A 16487-nucleotide genomic window follows, 5' to 3' on the forward strand; every position below is an offset into this window, starting at 1 on the left:
TGAAAGCAACAGGGGAAAGCTGGAGGGAGCAGAAGACCGAAGTCAAGCAAAAAAGGCAAAAAGGTGAAAAAGGACTTTGAGAGCGTGGGCTGCACTGTGTCCAGCAGGGTCGAGCCCTCGGAGCGAACGTCGTGCTCAGTCCCGCGCCGTTCTCGCAGGCCTGCAGAGCCTTCTGCTCTCTGAACGTACGCCAGCGCTGCAGATCTCTCTCACAGGAATTAAGTGTTTACTAGCGACCTGGAAGCTAAAGCATTTCCATATAAATGCTTTACTTTTGCGATTTGATTTTGATAGTCATGAAAAGCGACTTCTTTTCTGGAAAGCTGCACGTGCTGCATCGTGCATGTCAGCCTTGCCTGACACAGGATTCGACGTGGCCTTTTGCAGGCCGTTTCCGCGGTGAATGGCAGACGAGGTTCTAACCGGGCGCGTTGGCTTGTGTTGTAAATAACAATATATTATCTACCTGATTGCCTCTTTTTTTTCCGCTAAGATCCAGCTGCTCTTCAAAAATCATGGAGATTCTGGCAAACAGCTCCATCTAAACTATGGTTTGGCATTCAGTTGGGTATAATGTATTATCATGTATATAAATGCCATCGGCGTGATTTATTTATGGTGACTGGTTAAATACAGCTGGTATTTCTGTCATTTTAATAGAGTTTTTTTTTTTTTAAATGTAATGCCTAACATCTCTCTCTGTGAAAACTATTGACTTAATAAAATCTGCAAATATATATAAAATATCCCTTTTAGTGTTCTCAGACAATGTAATCCAAATAATAGTATTAGGCATAACCCGTTTCACTATCCTACTCTATTTCCTTTAATCAAAGCTAAGATTTCTTCTGAGTGAGAAATCATTTTATAAACATGAACTAAAAAGTATAGACATTGCCTCCATCTCCATGGGGGTAGAAAGCCAGTAAATTATTGTTCAAGGAGTATGCGTGCACACATTTAACTTGACTGTAGCTGGTGAAAAATACAGATTTATATTACACAGAGAGGGTAAGAATATAATACAACCAACCTGTGTTTGGTGAAATTTGTCTGCTTTACCTCCTAAATCTCGGCAAATGAGGTAGAAATTAAACAGTTCCAGACACACGACTGTAAGCTGTTAATATATTATTCCTTGCCCTCCGTTCCCCATTACATGCGATGAATTACCCCAGAGCTAAGTAAACTGCCTAGGAACTGCAGATTTTGAGTAGAAGTCTGTCCAGTGAATAAACACCACTTTGTTCAACAGTATACGTGAAGACGTTTCCGATGCAAAGGAGTTTCTGACAGAGGATCTGTCTCCCTCTACACACCTAGCAACTACTTCTCAATTCAGCAGCTCTAGATGGTCAAAGTGCAGAACATGAATATGCGCAGAAGCCGGAGCAGCAACGTTTCTGTGCCATGATCCGTGTAGGTACATCTGGCTTCTGGACGGTAGGAGGTAGGCAGAAGATACGAGAGGCTCTCTCTTTCTAGACAATTTTGGTCAGCTGGGATTTGACTCCAGTTTTGGTGAATAAAGCAAACAAAGCTTGTTCAGCAAACCCATTTATTTATTTATTTAAAGAAGCATATTTTACAGTGATGCCATGGAGAGAACACCACAACAGATTTTATTTGGTGGGCTGAAAGAGAGCGTTCATGTGCATGGAGTTGAGATGACATCGACCTATCTAAGGAAATCTCTGGCTTGGACTGTTGAGCTCAGCATGCAAATCATGTTGGTCAAAGGCAAAATGTTTCTAAATTCGTAAATGAACCAGCACTCTGGGACTGGGAATAAGCACAATTCTAGAGCTGATTAAAAAAGAAATCTGATTTGTTTTTTTATATTTTCCTCCTAATTTTTCTAAAACAATTTAATTTTAAAATCACCCACACTGAAAAATCTTGGATTTTTTTAATATGCATTTTAAACTTGGCTTTGCCTTTCTCCCTTTGTCTTCCCATTTTGCTGTGAAAAAGGAAGAAAGAAGGGAAAAGACTGCAACAGAAAGAAGTTTGTCAGTTTTTCTAAAAAACTCTAGAAAGTTCTATAAAATGTGTTGATTTATTATATGCAGTTTAGTTTCGAAACAGTTGTGCTAATATTGCCATGAGTTACTGTAGGGAATCCAGTCAGTTAACAGAGCCTCCGTGTATAAAACCTTACTAATGCACTCTCGCGTCTCTCTAATCCTTGTTGAGAACTGGATTGAGATACTGCAGCAGGAGGGAGGAAGGAGTCGTTTATGAATTAGCAAGCTGAGGTTCATGAAAGGGTTACTGATTATTGCTGCTAAAAAAGCGGAAGGGAAAAACGGTTCTGCTTATATGCAACGCCATGGCACAAACAAAATACTTATCTCACAGGCTAGCTGGGGCTAGAAAATAACGTGAGATCTGATCTTTCAGCTGGGAGGCTTTCAGGAATCGTCTGAACATGATCCATAAACAACTCAAAGGATAACTTTTAAGAACCTCTTTCTCTCTCTGCTTGGTATGCTGGTCGTTTATCATTGTGCTGAAATGGAATCCCCTTTAAAAGATATAACGGCTTCTTGTTTACTTAAACACAAAGTGGATGATGGGCTGAAAGGTTTCGCTGCCAGCAGAGCCGTCACGGAGAGCTTGGTACAGCTCGAGCTGAAACAACTGTGCGGCTCCCATGTCCTGCACCGCGCCCAACCAGCCACAAAGCGAACGGGGCGAAGGGAGAGCTTAGGTGTCCTCTGCCGGAGCCGAGTCCTCGGCGGGCGCCACGAACTGCCGGCTCTTCGCAGGAGAGGACCAGGGCTGCCGGGCACGGGCAGGCGACCCGTTGGAGCGGGCAGGGGCTCTCCCACGGGCATCTCCGCACACTCGCTGGCTCTCTGCCCTCCAAAACCGCAGAGCAGAGGAGGTGGTACGAAAGCAAGCGCAGCGGAGATTGTATTTGCCAGGTTTAGCTTTGGGGTGAGCTTTTCCCTGCCCATCACCTTACTGGGGGAGCCAGGAGCTTCAGCAGCACATCACTGATGCACCCTGGCCACATCTCTGGGAGCCGCGGCACCTCCCCTGGCTCCGTCCCTCAGGACCAGAGGGCTTTTGCTGAACTCTAGAGGAATTAAATGTCTGCACATATTTATACTGAAGAAGCACATTTTAAAATAGAAGGGAAATTGAGCGGTATGCCACCTCGTGACGCTGCCGAGGGCAAAGCTCTGTGCAGAGAAGGCCGCGTTCACGTGTGCCCCGCGCGGGTCTCACTGGGTCTCTGTCCCGCACGCTCCTCGTCCCGGTTCCTCTGCCCAGGTGCCGGCTCTCGCAGAGCAGGAGCGCTTGTGCTGAATCCAGGGAATTCCAGTCGGTGGCATGCGGACCAGTAGTTTCTACCAAACTTAACAGTTTGCTTCTCTTCTGCAGAGCCCGAACTGCGCCTTCCCCCTCCCGCCTGCCTCCCCTCCTGCTACGCGCCCGGGTGGTGTCCGGGCGGTCGGACGAGCGCGGCCCTAGCCTGGGTTGGAGTCCCGCAGCTGTGACTGTACAAGTGGAGTCACAATGTTTCGGCAACCTGCGGTTTGCTGTAACCTCTCATTTTCTCAATCTGCTGCATGTTAACTGGATCCTTCAATGGGAAATTCCTCAGGGGGCTCCGTGGAGCACAGCTGGGGTCCTGCGAGCGCAGGACGGCTGATTTGTGGCTGCAGTGCAGCTGGCAACATTTTCTGGGATTTTCTTAAGCTTTGGTGAGTTTCCCTTCCACAAGTGAGTCTCTGTCCTGTGGGACACCAGCCTCCATAGGGGCCAAGGCATGAACCACACACTCAGGAAGCTGGTTGTCATTTTGTTTTTTGTTTTTTAATTCGAAATAACTCATTGAAGCAGATTCAGGGCAGATACCACTGACCTCTTACCACAAACGTTTAACATGTATTCGCAATGATAAAGTCATACAGCTTAAAACACAAAATAAAGGGTGGGGGGAAGAGAAAGAGGCCACTGCCCTTGTGTGAGTCCGGGTCCCAGGGTGGGGGGAGCGGCCGTGTGGGTCCAGTCCCGTCCCGCTGGCTGCAGCCGGGCTGCGCTGGGGCCGCCTGGCCGGTCTCGAGTTGAGGCCTTCGGTCACGAAGTCTCGCGCCTGGGTCCTTCGCTGACTCAGCACCTCTCCTCCCCGCAGCCGCCCCCGCGGAGCCCCGGGGAGGTGGGCTTCCCTCCGTGTGCGCTCCCACTCCTCTTCTCGGCAGCGTCCTTCCGCGGTCCTGGGTGGGGGGTGTGTGTGCAGCCTCCGTAAGTATTGTGTATGTGGTTTCTGTCGGGTCTGTGGGTCAGTCTGGGAGTATATGTCTGTCTTTCTGGACATGTGTACGTGTTGTGTAGCAGTGCTCTGGTTCAATAAAGCTTTCATATACATAGCAGCAATGAAGTCTTGCCATCAGGTGACGTAAAGGGGCAGCTACTGGGCAGGGCTAGCGGACGTCGTGGGGACCGCGGCCCCTCTCTGTTTGCTCTTCCTCTTCTTGGTGCCAGACTTAGCGTCTTTGGTGTCTTTCCGATTTCTGTTCCCATTCGCATTATCTTGCTTTCCTTGCTCTTCCTTTTTCTTCCTTTTCCCTGCAGTAAAGCAAAGGGGCACCGTGAGGCTCTCTGGCAGCGCGAGCTGGCCCGTGGCCTGCTGCTGCCAGGGGTGTCCCGAAGGGCCTGTGCCCCTCTCCACGCACAGAGGTGCCTGACGGCCGCCCGGCCTGCCAGGCTGTGCTTTGCATCGCAAGCTGTTGCCTAAACATAAATGGGGAAGAAGGATCAAATCAGGATTTAGCTTTGGAATTGTCGGTCTCCAGCAGAAGTGTTAACACTTGCATTTCTCCGCGGCTGCATACCAAGCCCCTTAGCTAACGCACGCTGCTGTGTGCATCAGAGGAACGGATCAGCCGTGTCTGCCTCCCCCTGCCCGGCTGTTTAATCCCTGTGGTGTTAGTCACTGCTCAGAACCGGTTTCCCTCAAAACACTCAACCCAGCTGCAATGACCAAACCACCATTCATCCTGAAGACACTCTAATTCCTGGGAAAAACACAGACCCAAGCATTCTGGTAGAGGAGAAGACAACTCCCCTCACCGCAGCACACAGGCATGCACCTTCGGCTGCTCAGCTGCCTTGCTGCTCTCCAGCCAGGGAAGAAGCTAGAATATCTGAAAGCCCATGGGACACGTGGCAAGCCGTGCTGAGCATCATCCACCCAGGGGTCCTTCTAGCTGCTGTCACGTTGTGTTCCCTGTACCGTAGAGGGGTAGTGAGATGTGCAGCACATTTATGATACTGGACAATTGGCTGGATACTTGTGCCTGACAAATAAAGGATGCTGGGGAAGGATGGTGAGATATTCCATGCCTGCTCACCTTCGGGGCACTGGTTCTTCTGCACAGTGCATCTCCGCACCTCCGTGGTGGCAGGACACAGGGACACGTCTCCAGAGGGAGCCTGCAGAATCCGCCGCGTTCGGTCTTCATTGCCCTTCTTGAAGCCACAAAGCTTCCTCTTCTTGGAGCAGGGCCCCCAGGGCCCCCACTCACTCATTTCACATTGTGCTGCCAGATAACAAGAGAGGCCAGCAGTAACTCTCGTTTCTCTGTTGCTGCCTCACGACTTCCCGGAGCCCTTGCACACCATCGCATCTCTCCCCCACTGAAGGCTTGAAGGGTACGTGTGTTTCCCCAGCAGCTTCCTAAGTTTTCAAGGCACCCCCTTCCTCGCCGTGCCGCACAAACTCCGAGTCACACTTCACAAACGCGGCAGCGACGCTGGGGTGCTGCTCCCCGTCTAGGTTGGTTTCCAGAGGGCTCTGCCCTCTGAAGGGCTGGGTCTGGCCTGTACCATCACCCACTCAACACGGGTACAATAAGCCATCATCTCTGAGGGGTTTGTTTTATCATCTAAACGAAACTGTAGCAATACACGTGACTGGACCCGACAGACGCACAAAAAGCTCAGTGAAAGGTGCCCGAGCATCACTTACCAGGACTGCTGCACTCCATGGTGCCGTTGGCAGCAGAATAGCCTTCGGGGCATGTGACATAACATCTCCCTTTGTGCAAATACAAACCTTCCTTACATTTTGTGCAAAAGTTTCGACTGAAACAGGACTCACAGTTCTCAATTTTGCATTCTGGGGGAAAAAGAAAACCACAAAGCCGTCATGTAGTCTGATGTGAGCAAAAGACTCGGGAAGCTCTTGGCTGCTAACTGGAGTTCACTCCTGGCTCCAAGGGGTCTGCCAACAGCCAGGGCAAGCCTCTGAACGCCCTGCCAGGCCTGGTTGTGCTACTCAGAAGTCAGTTTTCTTTGCACCGTTCCCTGGTACAGGACAAAGCCGCTGTGCTGCAGCTCTCATAGCCAGCAGCAGCCGCTGCCAGATTGAAATCAGGCAGGGTGGAAAAGGTTTGGGCTGGTGTTCAGCTTAAGCATCAGTTAGCCACAGTGGGACAGTGCAAAGAATGAAGTCCCATATCAACTGCTCCAGCTGCAGCTACAGTATGGGCTGCAAAGAAATGGAGTTAGATGGAAATCTGGCCATGAGGCTGCACAAAACTGCCAGGGAAGTGACTGTGTTTTTCCATGTCCAGCTTCTTTCTGGTGCTCTGGCTGAAAGAGGCAGCCCCAGGCCCAGGATCTCATTCAGAGAGCTGCTTGGCTATGGTGAACGGGCAGAGGAGGGAAGAAAAGCTGCTTGTGCAAGCAGGACCTTAAAAGCTGAAAGGATCTCCCTCCTCCTCCTTCCTCCCAAAGAAAGAGGGTGCCAGTCTGGCAGCCCAGGTAACAGAGCTTCCCAGGTGTCCCGCAGGATGCCCTGTCCACAGCATACTTGGGCGGTGCTGAGCACGCTGCGACGGGGTAGCCCAGCCCAGAAGGCTTCGCTGGTGGCCCTCTGCTCTAACAGACCACTGGTCCATTACCACCCCCTGCCCACAGCACGGAGAGACCCACAGAGACTCTCAAAGACCAGGAAGGCCAAAACTCAAGTCAAAACCTGCATGGAAGGGCTGATGTGGGGGCAGTGGATGCTTACCCAGCTTCTGAGGGCACGGTCTGGGCAGTATCTAGCGGCTGGTCAAAGGGAAGGAGCAGCTCAGCCTGGCTGCACGCTGCACCGGCTGCACAGTGCCGCGGCGGGGAAGCCCCTGGGCACCCAAGGTGCGTTAGCCAACATCGGCATAAATTATGGGGTTATTCCCTGGGTAGATCGCTGCCCTGCTCAGCACCGCCTTCTCCCCTTCAATACAGCCACAGCATCTCCTCTCCCCTGACCGGAGGCGGCACGATCCCCCGCAAAGCACTGCAAAGGATTACCACCCTCCAGCATTTCGCCCTTTCCCTCCCACCCTCATACTCACTGATGCACTTGTTCATGTCTGTATTGCGAAGGCCGAAGTATCCCAGTGGACAAGATGGTAGGCAAATCCCAATTTGCCGGATATCATTCCTCTCCAGAAGGATGAAGAGTTTGGGGGAACATCTCAGGCACCCATTGAACTCGGAGCACAGGTCGCAGCCTCTGGCACAGCCCTGACTCAGCTCGGTGCTAACTGGAAGAGCAAGAGAGAGGCAGTGGTTAGTGCCCGCCCGCACGGCCGGGCTCTGCAAGCATCGGCTTCGGCCCCCGAACACCGGCACCGCTGGCAGGGCAGGGACCGGGGCAGCATGAGGGCTGGGGTCCTGCTGCACTGACACGCTCGCTGTGGCTCCCGGCACTGCTCTGGCCAGGCGCCACGCCCCATGCCCGATGCCCACCAGCACCGGCACTGCACCGAGCACAGGCACGAGGGCCGTGACAGCGGCGGCAGTGAGGAGCAGGACGCAGAAGCAGCCACCAGCTCACCACGGAGTCCCAGCGCCGTCTCCCCACCAGCCCCTGCCTCCCAGCCCTGTCCATCAGCCCAGCCGCCGGCGCTGGGCAGGCGCCCACGAGGGACCTGTGCCCGGGTGGGCCGGTGCCTCCCTGCCGCGTCCCCTCTTGGAGCGGGCGCTGCCGCCCCGCCAAGCTACCAGCACGCTGCAGGATGAGCGGGGACCAGAACCGCGCGGTGCTGGAGAGAAACCTTCGGAATAATTCCGCACTGCACTTCAGGCCAGGCTGTGTCCCAAGCTAGATCTCGCTCTGACCCCACTTATGTTAACTATATCTGGCAGTGCAGGAGATTTCACTGCCCCCAAAATAGAGATGTGTTCTCAGCTCCTAAGTTCAGTCCAAGAAAAATACTCAATCCCATGTCTTGCGAGTTTTCTGCTTTTAATTATCATATAAAATGCTGCTTGTTTTGAAACCAATAGCATTCTTTGCAGGCTAGAATGCAGGTTATTTTTATTAGTTTATTATGCAAGCAGTGTCCTTGTTTATAGAAAAGCTGTGTATTTAAAAATGTATTCTTTTAAATACTGTGTTTACTACGCTTCAAAAGCAAGTGTGGAGTACCACAGTGTTCACATGCCAGACCAAGAGGTAAGAAAACTTTCCTCTCCCCCTGCAGTGACCCGAGACCCCGGCAGCTCCCCTGCTGCCTGTCCCAGCCCCATCGCTGGGTCCGTGGGCACGGAGGCTGCCGCAGCCTCAGAAAATGAAACAGAAAGCAGATGGGGGTCCCCAGCCCCCCGGACCCTCAGTGCCCGGCTGCCAGGAGGGTTTGCTGGGCCTGGACCGGGTCCTGCCCTCGGCATTTTGGGGCCTGTCCCCCCCCGCCCCTGTATGCAGGGACCCCCAGGGGATCCAGCCCCATCCCTCCCGCAGCACTGGGCCCTGGTGCCAAGGTCTGCCTCTATGGCAAAGGTATAAACTGGGCCCTCGCTGGAAATTGCACTTTATAGCATTAGCCATGACATCAAGTTTTCCTTGTTCTCACAGGGCTCAGCAGTCCCAGTTTTAATATAAAATCATTTTTATATAATTTAATTTAAAACCGTTTTAATGTAAAACAGTTCTAAAACTAGCTTACGTAAATGAGGGCAGACCCATGCGGCTGCTCTTGTGCCGATTCAGCCTGGTTGCCCCGCGCGAGCCCCGGGCTGGGACTGCCCAAGGACTGTCCAGGCTGGAGGGATCATTAAACCCCATACTCCCCGTGCACCTTGGGCCCCAGCATGGCCTGGCCGCCCCACGGCCTGGGGTGCATGGCCGCTGCCCGGGGCAGAGCTTGCCAGGGGGCTCCGGGCAGGATGGGGCGGCTGTGGAGGAAGGGATGGCACGGGGCAGGAGCCTGCGCAGAGCAGCGCTGGGGAGGCAGATGGGGAGTGACGCACGGCTCGTGGGCACACGCTCCCTTCCCTTCCCTCTACTGCTTTCTTCTCCCGGGGAGGCACCTGACGGTGGCGGGGGACCTGGAGGCTGCCAGCCTCGGCGGGACGTGCGCCGCTGCCCACCAGCTCAGTGCCTGCAGGGGCGAAGGTGGGCAGGGGCCACAGCAGCCAAGGCGCCGCTGCCATGGGTGCCAGCAAACCTGAGGGCTGCAGCCCCGGCGAGCAGCACTGGCTGGTCCCTGCCCCGAGCTGCAGCCTGCAGTGCAGCTCATCCCTGTCCCTGCCTGGCGCCGCCTGCGGGCACCGGGGCAAGTGCCTGTGGCTCGGGGCTGCGGCAGGTCCAGCGGGACAGGGTAGTGCACACCTCTGCACAGGACTGGGACTTGGGGAGCTCTGAGGGCTCGCAGGGCACCCTGAGCCTCTGCCCAGCTCTCTGTGTTGGCAAACACATTCACCATCTGCACAAACCATACAGCATCACGAGAAGAAGTAGAGAAGAAAAGCGTTTCATACATACTTCGTCTTTGCCTCTTGCCCTTCACCACTTTGCTGCTGCCTGTTAGATCCATCGAGCTTAGAAAAACCACCACCACAAACAGTCCAAGCTGCATAGTAACTCTCCAGCGCTGCAGCCCCTCCGTCGCAGGGTGGTCGGAGGAGCCCGCTCCACAGCTGGGGATCTCTCTGCTGCCGCTAAAACGTCTCAGGCTGGATCAGAGCTGAGAGTCTGTGCACGAAGCCTGGTACAGGACCATATCCACAAACTACATCAGCAACAGCGAGCTTAGGTAGCAGGTAACATGGCTCTACCTTCATCCCCGAAAGGAGCGCAGGAGCTTGGCTCTAGTCCCATCTGGGGGCTCTGGCAGCGAGCGTTAGCTGCTTGCAGTTTCCAAGTGCGCTCCCAGGAACTGCAAAGGAAGAGGGGAACAGATTAACTCGATGGTCGACATCGCTCCCGTAACAGCTGGGCTCGGCACTGCGGCGGGCGAGCGTGGAAGCCACGGGGTGAACTGGGGGAGCGGCGCGCAAGGGGTGCAGGCAGACTGCGGCACCCAGGGCAGCGTGGGGCTCATCGCCCTCCAACCTCACCCACAACTCACTGCGTTGCTTAATAACAGCACATGTAGAAACGCCTAACGCAGCTTTGCCATCTGCTGATGCTGCATACGGCCATAGCTGTAACTTGTTTAAAATAGTGCCAGTCCCCCTCGGCTGCCCCTCCTCGCGTAGCAGATGGCCTCTGCGGACTGCCAAGTGCACAAGATGTTTCCCATCAAGTGGGCACCTCTGGGGCTGGTAGTCGACCCGAGCAGAAAGCAAGCCTGAGTCCCAAGCCAGAGTCTGGGCTGTCTGGGGACAGGGCGGGATTCTTTCTGCTTGGAGGGAATTTCCAAACCTCCCAGCTCCCATTCCCCTGGAGCGGCAGGGAAGGGTCAGTGCTGCCTGCATGGGCAGAGGCAGTGCTGAGCAGGGCCAAGCGCAGGAGCTGCTCTGCCCAGGGCGCGACAGCTCTTGGACAGCCCTGCCAGCGGACGAAGCCGGCGTTCGGCAGCGAGCGTGGCTGTAGGTGCTTGCTGCCCGCACCAAGCGGCGGTGGTGAGTTGCCTGATGTGCCGGTGGGACAGGGCCAGGACGGGGCAATGCTGCGAGGACAGGGGGCAACAAACCAATTGCTCTGCGTGAACTTCTTGGAGAGAAAATAAAGCCCAGTGCAGCAGGAAATTGCCGGATGGCAGCCCAGCGTGCAGGGCTCCGGGCACAGCCAGCCCGGGAGCCACCATGTGCCCCATCCTCACCCTGGAGCGTCCAAGACCTTGCTCCTGCCGGCTGCGCTGCCCAAATCCAGGGGAGAGGCAGCGCAGGCAGGGCTGCTACGGAGCAGTCTGCTGCTCCCCTGGGAAATGTCCCGGGAGGTGGCTTTCCATGTGCCGTGTGGCTGGCACACAGGATGGGCAACCTCCGGGCTGCGCCAAGAGCTCTGGCACTGCCAGGCAGGACCACACTCTTCTCTCTGCAGCTGGCAGAGCAAAGCCCTGCCAACGGCTGCCATTGTGTGGGAATGAAGGCGACAACATTCACCCTGTGAGGTCAAATGAAACAGAAAATGGTTTTAATCCCTTTATAATAACTACGCAATGGCCGATGCCCCAAAATGGCCAGTGGCGATGGTGCTGGAATGAAGCCTGGCCACAGCCCGCGCACTGCCTGCAGGACAGACACAGGCCCCGGGGTGCCAGCCCCCTCCCGTGCCCACCGTGGGGTAATGGACTGGCCGAGGAGCTGCTGGCCGGAGCAGCTCCCCTGCCGCAGCCCAGCTGCAGGGTGGTTACGGCTATGGCAGCAAAATACCTGAATGGAGAGGGCTGCCCACGCCGGCGGTAGCCGGCTGGCAGCATCTTGAGTCAGCTGGTGCAGGGAGATGTGAGCCGGGTACTGCCAAGCCTTGTACCAGCACATGCCTTGATGCCAAGATGTGCCCCGGAGCAGGTAACTCACGGCAGCTTCGGCTCACGTGTGCTGGAGAAGCCCAGAGGCCATTGGGCACTGCAGAGCGCTGCCGTCATCCTCCTGCCCCGATGGCTTTGAACTTTTCACTGTGTCCCTGCTGCGACTCTGCTGAGCGCTGCTGGGGCAGGAGCACAGCGCTCCCCATGTGCTTGTCGTTACAGCCCACAGCTCATCCACAGGATTTTCAAATAAATAATTAGTCGCTTGTGTAAACACCAACTTGTTCTGCACTTCCAAGTCTGCTGCAAGCTGCTTTATAAACACTGTCAAGTGCTTAAGCTGGGCTGTTGGGAGTGTTTACCAGAGTGGAGAGCTGTGCAGAGAGGGGATCCCACCCCAGCCCTGCAGCCTCCCTCTGCACCGTGCTCGTGTGCAGGGACTTGGGCACGGCGCGGGGCTGCCCTGCGCGGGGGCGAGGGAGCCGGGCAAGGAGGGACCCTCCAGGCAGATGGGACGGCATGGTACGGCCCAGCACGGCACAGCCAGAGGACCCCGGGGATGCTGGCTGGCGTGAGCGGTGCAGCGTCAGTACAGCACGGTCCAAACTCTCCCCAAATTAGTGCTGAGCGCCAGCTGCGCTGGAGGGAGCACAGTGCCACCACCTCAGTCTGGCTGCCCCTTGATTTTAATTGCGGCGGGTTTGCAGGTGAAGCTCGTTCGCAGGAAGTACACGCTGAACCCGCTCCGCGTCCTGCAGTGTTTACACAACACTCACAGTTTAGGCAAAGTCCCCTCAGTGCGGGGACAGCAGCAGGGATATTCTTAGGGAGCAAATACAGCCCCAGCATGCCAAGAGCCAGCGTGAAGCTTATGCCGCTGCCACATACCCCATCTCTCAGGGCTTGTTCAGTGCAGGAGCAGGGAAGTGCCATGGGAAACCTTGAGGCCACGAGCACAAACCAGACAAGCACATGCTTTTTCCTCCTTGTTTCCTTGCTTTCTAGCCCAAAGAGAGCCTGGGCCTCTGGCCACAGCTGCCCACTCACCACAGAAAAGCTACTGGCACCCTGGGTGCTGAAGAGGCAGTGCCAAGGCGGGTCACTAGGACAATCCCTGTGTTTCAAAACCTCCCTGCAAAGCACACAGTGTCTGCAGCGTGCCCACCGGCAGAGGCTGCAGCAGAAGGGCTGGGCTTCCAGCTCTTCCCACCCTCACCTCAGGACACAAATTCTGATTCTTTCTGCTATTGCAGCCATCAGTCAAGCTCAGGTTGCTGCAAACAATTTCCAGTCTAAACATTAGCAGGATTTATGCCATTATCCCATCGACAGAAAGAATTTGGGGTAACCTGAATTGCTCTGAATTCATTTATGGAGAGACCTGGCCCCTGCATCTGAGATGACAGTAAGCCTTGTTTGCAATTCAATCAGGATAAATTGGTCCTTGGGAGCTCCAATACAAACCAGAAAATGTAAACCATCCAGATAATTTACCATTAGTCCTCCTACACGCAAGGTGAGAAAGACCAACATTATATCCCTGGGATATTCGAGACCTAATCCACAATAACTAAATTGCTGATATATTGCCTCTTGCTGGATGTATCAGGCTATCCGTAATGTAAACGGGCTCTCCAAAGGTTTACTGAGTCTGCGAGAGAAGGACCAGATGCTTGTGCGAGGGCTGGAGGCAGGACGACGTCCGATTACAGCAGCAGCAGTAATGAACCCCCGGGAACTGCCAGGTCGGTTGCCAACAGCCGGCTGGACATCGGCTATGAGTGCAGGGGATTTGGGTTTCCAGGTCCTGGAGCTGGATAGAGAATTTCAATTTCGTCTTGATAGTCTGTTTAGGGGGTGCAAACACACAAGGAGAGCAGGTTCCGGAAATGCCTTTGCCTGCAGGAAGAGTCACAGTTTTTCAGGGGTTCACCCGGTTTTGTTTGGTCTCTGCAGATTCCCAGCCCCGCGCCCAGCAGGCTCGGGCACAGGGGATGGCACTCGGGACAAACCATCCCGAGCCCTCCCCAGCCCCAGGGCAGGCAGAGTCCAGCTCCTGGGAGGTTGCTTGTGGCAGCAGCCAGCCCCACGCTGCCGGCAGATTCCCCAACCTGCCTTTGTATAAACTTTCAACAAGCCTGCCAAATAACGATAATGGCACCCGGATATCAGAGGCGCTGGGAGGGAAGCTGGAGGAGGAAGAGGAGGAGAAAACGAGAGTGGGCTGCTGAGGAGAGCAGGGCCAGGCGCGAGGATGGGGTCCATGGGGCATGCGGCGGTCGTTGCTCCCAGCACGATGAGCTGCTGCCTGGCGTCTGAGCCAGCCAAAGCAGGGCTGCAGGGGTGCAAATCCCAGCGGGTACCGGAGGGGAGATAAAGGAGACGCGCTCCTGCAGACCAGCGCCGGGACCAGCTGTCCAGTCAGAGGGTGGCACAGCTCCCTGGTGCCCACCAAAGCCCCCAGGCCAGTGTCAAGCAGCAGCAGGATGGGGCGATGCTGGTGCGGCACCCTGCGCCCCGCATCAGGAGGCACTGCTGCCACCGTGAGCCCCCCGCGCCCTCCCCAGTCCTCCCCAGTCCGGCACTGCCCCAGAGAGTGGCCGAGCTGCTCTTGCAGCACGGCTGAACCTCAACAGGTGGGATACAGCCAGCAGGAGAGGAGGCATCTTTCAAACAAGCAGAAGCCCACACACGTGTTTATCTCGCTGCATGCCTTGCCCTCCCTTGGCAAAAGTCTCCGGCAGGCAAAGCCTCCCCGAGACATCTAAAGCTCGCAGCCCCAGGTGTGGCTGTGCGGCTCCCCAGCCTGGCGAGGGAGCAGAGCCAACGGGCTCCGAAGCGCACATCTTCCCTCGCTCCCCCGGCGCCTGCCAGGAGACGCGGGTGTCAGGAACCAGCCCCGGGGAGGCAAGTGCCGGCAGGCGTGTGGAGCGGGAGCCTCATCCAGGCGTGGTCAGAGACTATCACCGGAGCCAGCCTCGGCGGGCAGCAGCAAGGAGAGGGGCAAAGAGATGAGCACCGACGAGCGGCTCAGTGCCAGCTGCCTGCCCGCGCCGGCTGCACAGCTGCCTCAGCACAAAAACCCTCCGGGCAGGAGGCAGAGGCAGTGGGCGAGGGCTGCACAGGCGCTCCAAGCTGGGGTGCTGCAGGAGCAGCAATACCAAACGCCCCGTCTGCCTGGGCAACCCTGGCAGCTGGTTCAGCCCTGCGGCACCTTTATTGCCATTTTACAGGCACACAGATGTGCCCATGGTGCTGGTGCTCCCCAAACCCAATGCCTCTGCTCTGCCTGTGCTGGGCGACCACGGCCAGAGCTCCGTCTGCTCTGCCAGCCCCGCAGCGGGAGGGAGGCGGCGCGGTGCTGCAGGGAGCAGGTTTGGGGGCCCTCGTTCTTTTTGGGAAAGTCTCTCTCTCCCTTGCTGTCTTTCCAAGGGGTGTTTCCCTGCTGGCAAGGCAGAGACAGTGCTAATGCTACATGAGCAGCACCGAGAAACCCTCCACGGAAGACGGTCCCACGCATGCAGGGCTCGGTCATTGCGACTGCCACAGGGTGTCTCACGCGCCTCCAGCCAGCAAACATGCACATGCAGAGCCACTTTGTTCTGCTTAATCCTTGAAGCAATAAAAGAAGGCTGCATTAAGTCAAATTTCCGAACCAGAAGGTCTTCATTTGATATTATATCCGAGTGCCAAGTTCTGCAAAATCCCTAACCCATAAACTTCACTGAAAAAATAAAATAATAAAAACCAATCTGGCAGCAGAGTTCTCCACAGCATTGTTGAGGTCTGACTCCTTCCACCAGCTTCTGCACTGCATTCCCCGGATCTGCGGAGCCGTGCTGTGACCCGCTAACAGGGAATAACGCGGAGGAGAGGCTCCTGCCCGTGGCCGCCCCTCTGCCCCAGCCTGGCAGCGGGGAGTCGCTCCGGGGCTCTGCCGCGGCAGCACCCCAGCCTCCCCGCCGGCTCCAGCCCCCCGCTCCGCTCAGTGCCAGCTCCTCGCCCGCCATGTGCAGTGCCCGGCACAGTAGCTGCTCCAAGTAATGCTGTGATTAATAGAGCCACAGGCCTCTCTCCGGGAGCACTTCTGTTTCAGCATTGTAAAACATCAGGAAATTTTTTACTGGGGGATTTCCATTACCCTCTTTCTAGCGCAGAGAGGCGGCATACTGGTCTGGAGGAGAAGGAAGCCGTGAAGCCCTGAAGCAGGCTGCAGGCTCGGTTGTGTGCTGCTTCTCCACAAAAACAGAGCAGCATCTGAAAATGCACTGGAGTCGTCCCAGCAGGCGCAGCTCCGGTACTGCAGACCAGGAAGCTGCCTGGGGATTTAGCTGCAGTCACTGAAAAAGCAAACCTCTGTCTATTAGGTACAACTTCAGGTAGGTTTAAGCCTCCTACAGATCAATAACTCACTTACCAAATGCCAACCAGGGACAAAATGCACTGGAACAGCAGCAACAAAAGCAAATTTCAGACCAGGAATTGCAAAACAGTCCATTTCAGACCAATGCAGACCAGGCCACTGAAAACCTTGCTCTTCCATCAAAAGGGCTCCTCAGCAACCCTAAAGGCCCTATTGCCGCGCAGGGATGTGCTCAGCACATTCCCCCGGAGGTGCAGAGCAGGTACACACCATGTTACTGCTACAGACCCTGAGTGTGCAGCGAGCAGGGGGGTCTAATGCAAAATGGAAACCACAGCCAGGGCTGCTAAGGCTTTTGTCCTACACAAGTGTGCACACGTTCAGCTCAATACCCAATTCCCCTCTCACTTCAGTGTAAA

General features: G+C 55.4%; 1 protein-coding gene across 2 annotated transcripts; it reads right to left on the reverse strand.

Moving 5' to 3' along the window:
* Positions 1–4423: 4423 nt before the first annotated feature.
* RSPO1 (R-spondin 1) lies at positions 4424–9866 on the reverse strand. Of its 2 annotated transcripts, XM_075722033.1 has the most exons (5): positions 9773–9866; positions 7359–7550; positions 5984–6133; positions 5367–5555; positions 4424–4581 (listed from the first exon to the last, which is right to left on the reverse strand). In XM_075722033.1, the coding sequence occupies exons 1-5, from the start codon at positions 9864–9866 to the stop codon at positions 4424–4426; spliced, it is 783 nt and encodes a 260-aa protein (XP_075578148.1). The 2 variants fall into 2 exon arrangements, with proteins under 2 accessions (XP_075578148.1, XP_075578149.1); XM_075722034.1 differs by lacking the exon at positions 5367–5555.
* Between the last annotated feature and the right edge of the window lie 6621 nt (positions 9867–16487).

Source organism: Pelecanus crispus, chromosome 16, assembly GCF_030463565.1.
Source record: "Pelecanus crispus isolate bPelCri1 chromosome 16, bPelCri1.pri, whole genome shotgun sequence".
NCBI classification, from domain to species: domain Eukaryota; kingdom Metazoa; phylum Chordata; class Aves; order Pelecaniformes; family Pelecanidae; genus Pelecanus; species Pelecanus crispus.

What these genes read in the sequence shown, in the direction of transcription:
- RSPO1 (XM_075722033.1), bottom strand. Translation starts at nt 9,866, where the DNA reads ATGCAGCTTGGACTGTTTGTGGTGGTGGTTTTTCTAAGCTCGATGGAT. An exon ending in AGACATGAACAAGTGCATCA is followed by an intron (nt 6,134 to 7,358) that starts GTGAGTATGAGG and finishes TTTTTCCCCCAG; the next exon opens with AATGCAAAATTGAGAACTGT. An exon ending in GAAGAACCAGTGCCCCGAAG is followed by an intron (nt 4,582 to 5,366) that starts GTGAGCAGGCAT and finishes GCTTTACTGCAG; the next exon opens with GGAAAAGGAAGAAAAAGGAA.